Raw genomic sequence first — 5,427 nt, forward strand, 5'->3', positions numbered from 1 at the left:
TAAATTTTTCCTTCTGCCTCCTTTTGATAGGATGCTGCTTGCTGTATTGTGTACCTGCAGTTGGTAGCCATAGTTACATACTTATTGTATCCTGGGCCTGGGGAGAAGTGAAACTCTTGAAACAATAAGGAATTCATGGGCACAACCAGATCTTGGTTGTGTCTGAAGGACCAAAGGAGAACACCCAGGACTGATGGCACCACAAGGGTAAGTTATTTGAAAGGTTTTCTTCCCCAAGAGGGTGGTCAGGGGTGGAGTCAGCATCGCTGGAAGCATTCACAAACCATGTAGTCAAGGCCCTTAGTGACATGGTTTAGTGGTGGCCTTGGCAGTGCTGGGGAATGGTTGGACTTGACGATCTTAAAGGTCTTTTCCAACCTGGTTGATGCTATGATTCTATGTGCAGATCCCTCCTTCCCCAGAGCTTCCACCACCAGCAGCGATATTCCTCTTCCCTCATCCTTGTCTTGGGAAACAGCTTTTGTCCTCTGCCTGTATGTATTTATTCTGTGACATTCCTCAATTACTCAGCATAATATTTTGAAAGTGGTGAGGGGAGCTCAGGGTTCTGGCAGAAGCAGCTGTTCCAAGGTTCTCATCCACTGCTGAGCTACACTTGAACCAAAGAACAATTGCAGAAATATTCTCTCCAGAGTATTAGGAAGAAAAAAAGAAACCTCAATAACAACAGTGAAATTAGATGCCAACATTTTCCCTTGAGCATCACAGCTCACTATGGTTTTCTGTCATAATTTACTATCCCAGTCCCCTTCCCCACGCCTATGCAGACTGTCATTCAGAGGCAGAAAAGATTCTTTCTGGAACATATTTATTGCTTGTTACCAGATCAAATTCTAGTGGGACCCCCTGAAACTTCCCACGGGCCAGTCAAATCCAGAAACACATGCAACTGAACACCACTTTTTCCCTGCCAGAATCTAGCCCATGACTATGTATGAACATTCTCTAATGCTTATTGGCAAGGAATCCAACTCTTTTAGTCACTCCATTACCCAACAACGGCTCACACTCCATGTGATGCTACCAGTTCCCATGAGGGAGATGCTCTCTGAGCAAGGACCAGGTACCACACAAACAGAAACTGTCTCTTTCCTTTTTCCTGGCAGAACAACACCCAAGTCAAGACTCACTCACCTGTACAGACTCTGGTGCCAAGCTTTTCCTCTGCTGGGCAGACTTCTCCATGGCTTCGCTCAGAGACTCGGCATATTTCATCATTGCTTTCAGTTGAGAGTCTGTCAGCACCCAGAGCAGGTCATCAAGGAGAAACATCAGCTTAGATGCCATCACATTGCAGTCTTTGGTCTGAAACAGCAAAGATGAGTCAGGGACTTTAACAGCTGCACCCACATGCATACATTCTCCATACACACAGAAGCTGTAGGAAAATCCCCTGGGAAATAATCTGCTTTGACATTTGGTAAGAACACAGCTGTCTCCAACAGAAAACAGAGAGCAATACAACAGCTTGAGCTTAACATTTGTGAAGGAAAAGAATGGTCGCTGAGGAACGTGCGAGGAAATATGCCTCATCATCACAAGAGGCAGTGAGACTGTACCCTGTGAATTATGGAAGAAACTCTCACCCTCCTCTTGAGAGAGATCTGGATCCTCCCCTGGTTGGTAATGAGTCTCAGAGGAGTAGTAACAGGATCCTGATCACCATTGTCAGTGGCATCTGCTTCTATGCGAAGTGTCTGCCAGGTGAGCTCTTTGAATGTCAAAACCTACCCAGAAGGAGAAAAATAGGAAAATGCTGAGATTTTCAACAGTTTGAAAGATTAAAATAAATGCTTAGAAGATCTGTAATGGAACAAGGCCACAGAAAATCATTCAAGACACTCTTCTTCTGCAATTCCTGTACAAAAGTGAAATCACATCCCAGGTAACATCTAACTCCCTCTCTCACACTGAGTTTAAAACCAGACTAACCACAAGGGCATTCAGAACTTCTCCAGTTTCACTCTCTAAGTTTAGAGTAGCTCAGAGAAAGCTCGGAACACAAGTCAGCTCTCAGCCACTCCCTCCCAGCAAACAGCAGGCTCACCAAAAGCTCCTCACCGTCACTGTATGAGAACTCAGATAACAGCCCCATTACCCCAGAGGTCTGGGACAGCATGAGTGATGACAGGCAACATCAGATAACACTTTACCTCTCCTCTCTGTGGATCAGTAATGCGGGTGAGCCGCAAGTCACTCTGTTGCCAGTTTGGGTTGACACTGTAGCCTTGGAGCTGCCATAGCTCAAAAGAAGCGTGAAAGGCCTTGGAATGAATCTTGATGGTGATGGAATTGACAACAATAAACATCCCCTCCACAACCTTTTCAGCAAAGCCATATTCACTGCAAAGAGAAGATCCCTCAAAGTCACCACCTCTTACAACAAAAGGCCCAGCAGGGACAAGGCTACATACAGAGAGGCTCTGAGGTTTCTAAGCAATGTTAGAGCCACTTAAACGTGAGTGCAGAGAGGCCAGTGATTAACCACCAACAACACACCCCAGTAGCATGTCACAACAAAAACGTGGGGCTCAAGAGCTGACCTTTGACCTGCAGCAAGAGCAATGGGAGACTGTCCGTTGGGTGGCCGAGGCTCTTCGCATGTTCTCATCTCTACCTCCACTTTATCCAGGTACTGCAGAGACACAACAGGTGAGTAATAAATACATGACCAGGACTCAAGCTCAGCCTACCAGCCTTAGATCTGAGACTCTAGGGCAGGAATAACCCATCTCTGCAGTCTCCTGATACTCCCAAGAGTCTTACTTGTTAAAGCTCTCACTACCTTTGGGTAATTGGAATCCCCAGAAGCGGGGGTAAAACAACAGAAAGCAGGAACATGGTTCCTCTGGACTTCACCGAGAGCTCAGTCCAGCTCCAACCTGTAGTGAAATGTGGGTCTTGTGGGAGGTCTCTCATGGCAAACAGGACTGTTCTCAGAACTCTGCTCCCCCTGTGTGCTAAGGGCCTTGAGGATTTAGGTAAAGTGAAAATTTGAGCATACACTTCACTGTTGCCCTTTGCAGAACTTTTCTTAAATTGGAGAGATTAAAAGGAGCGAGGAAAAAAGGGATGGACGAGAGAGGAAACATTACCAGGCAGATTGGGTGTGTCTTCAGCTTTGTCCACTGGATCTGAAACAATAAAGTGGAGGTTACAGAAATTCTCTCTACATTGTGAAGTTTGGGAAATTGCAGAAAACCATTTGAGTCCGAAGTTTGAGCCCCACTTCTCTGAGAAATGAGCACAGTCACAATCCATCATGTCTCACTGCATCCAGGCCAAACAGGCTCCCACAGACAAGTGAAAAGACATTTCAGCCACCAGACCTATAAATCCAACTTACCTTTTGGATCTCACGTATCATAGAACAGTTTGGGTTGGAAAGGACCTCAAGATAAGCAGTTCCAACTCCCTGCCATGGGCAGGGACACCTTCCACTGGACCATGTTGCCCAAGGCTCTGTCCAACCTGGCGCTGAACACTGCCAGGGATGGAACATTTACCACTTCCTTGGGCAACCTATTCCAGTGCCTCCCCACCTTCACAGTAAAGAACTTCTTCCTTACATCTAACCTGAATCTCCTCTGGTGAAGTTTAAACCCATCACCCCTCGTCCTATCACTACAGTCCCTGAAGCATCTTTGTAAGCCCCCTTCAGACACTGGAAGGCTGCCCTGAGGTCTCCATGCAGCTTTTCTTCTCCAGGCAAATCATCACGGGTATGAGGCATTCTGCAGGTTAAATTCTGATTTTTCCATATTCCTTTTTGGAGAATGTTCTTGTCCTTAAAGTTCACAATTAATTGCTGCCGTTACTGGAAGTCAGGTAACTCTTTTAAAGACTGCACAAACCAAAAAGATCTATTTTATTTTCTTACAGCAACACATACTTTGCAGTCATTGTAGGAGGGAGAACAAATGCTCATTACTAAATTAAGCACATCTGACTCTAAAAACAGAGCAGATCAGATGAGTGAGACAGGCTCTTTTTTATTGTCACTTGGCAAAGTAGAATCGTATTTCTTCTATAGCAAGTCTCTTCAAGATATTAAAGACTTCTGCATTCATGTAACGCACCTACAGTTAGTACCAACTGAGATTAAACAATCTGGCATTTCATACCCAAAAAAAAGAAGAGGAAGAATTTGTAGAAGAGTTCAGTGTGCAGAAGTGCAAGGGCACGCACAGTTACAGTGATGATGCATGGGAAATGGGTATGAGTGGGCATAAAGGATGACTGACTGCAGAGTGCAGCTTGTCACATGCTCTATTCAGGCATTTCTCACTAACTGCATTTTCAACAGTTTAGCCTAAAGTTGCATTTATTTTTACAGCATAATTAGGCTTTCAGAGAGCTGCACTCCATTTCTCTCTGCTTCTTATTCCTCTTGGAGGTTTGTGTTGCCTCTTTAGCATTAAAAAAACCCCAAAGTCAGGGGGGATAAGGGAAGACACAGAAAACTCCTTTGCTATCAAAACAGCAGAGAAATGGGAGGGAATTACCAGAGAGGTCTGCAAAATCCTAAGTGACATGAAGGTGATGAACAGGGAATGACTGTTCAGTATTTCCTCCAGTAACAGTACCAGGAGGTTATCAACTAAAGCTAGCATATGCAGGCTTGGTACAAGCAAAAGCAAATGTAGTTAAGCTGTGAAATTCTTTGCCATAGCACATTCTGTGTATGAAATACGTGGGTCCAGAAAGCATCTGGCACATTCCTGGAAATTCATCAGTGGCTATTAAATACCGAGACTTCACTGCTGGGTTAACAAGCCACCTGAAGGTGAGGAAGGCCCACAGCACACTCTCCCTGTGCTTCTTTCAATCAGTGTTAGTATTCAATCAGCAAATCTCACCCCTAAAGCACAGGGTTTGAGCTGTGTGGATCAAATCATCAGAAATTCCAAGTGCCAAAGAGAAGCTGCCCATAGAAGGCAGTTGGGGATGCAAGCACAGCCTCCCCTGCTCACCCTGATAGATGCCTTGTTGCAGTACACCCGAGTGATGGCAAGCCAGGTGGGCAGCTCCAGCACATTCTGCAGCACCTCTTCATCCAGCTCCAGGTTGGTCAGCTGCCCTTGCCCTTTCAATGTGCTCAGGTTGATTTTGTCTGGAGAGAGATTCTTGGTAAACCTACAAGAGAAGAAAGAGAAGACTTAAATAAAACCCCAGCAAAGCTGCTGAGACCAGAGGAGCTTTCAAGGGAGCTATTTTAAGTGTAAGAATCTGCTTGTTGTTTTGTTAAACCATTTCTGACACTTCTAAACCCAGAGCACGTTGCCTCCTCCAGGAAAAAATACAATAAAAAAATCTTTACACTTTGACATTTGGAGTACACTTTTGTTCATTTATTTTAGATCAAATTCAAGTTTGAGAAACTGAAATTTCATTCTAAAGCACTGG

At 44.8% G+C, this 5,427-nt stretch overlaps 1 protein-coding gene across 1 annotated transcript in view; it reads right to left on the reverse strand.

The window, feature by feature from the left end:
- UHRF1BP1 (UHRF1 binding protein 1) overlaps window positions 1-5,157 on the reverse strand; it is a gene marked incomplete at its 5' end in the record, with an annotated part of 16,560 nt that extends 11,403 nt beyond the window's left edge. The window contains 6 exons of the mRNA XM_010011564.1: window positions 1,156-1,326; window positions 1,608-1,748; window positions 2,175-2,364; window positions 2,565-2,656; window positions 3,117-3,155; window positions 4,995-5,157. Of these exons, the coding sequence (XP_010009866.1) occupies window positions 1,156-1,326; window positions 1,608-1,748; window positions 2,175-2,364; window positions 2,565-2,656; window positions 3,117-3,155; window positions 4,995-5,157 (796 nt within the window). The remainder of the gene's footprint in view (window positions 1-1,155; window positions 1,327-1,607; window positions 1,749-2,174; window positions 2,365-2,564; window positions 2,657-3,116; window positions 3,156-4,994) is intronic.
- Window positions 5,158-5,427: the final 270 nt, after the last annotated feature.

This window comes from Nestor notabilis, unplaced genomic scaffold (assembly GCF_000696875.1).
Source record: "Nestor notabilis isolate BGI_N333 unplaced genomic scaffold, ASM69687v1 scaffold8113, whole genome shotgun sequence".
NCBI classification, from domain to species: domain Eukaryota; kingdom Metazoa; phylum Chordata; class Aves; order Psittaciformes; family Psittacidae; genus Nestor; species Nestor notabilis.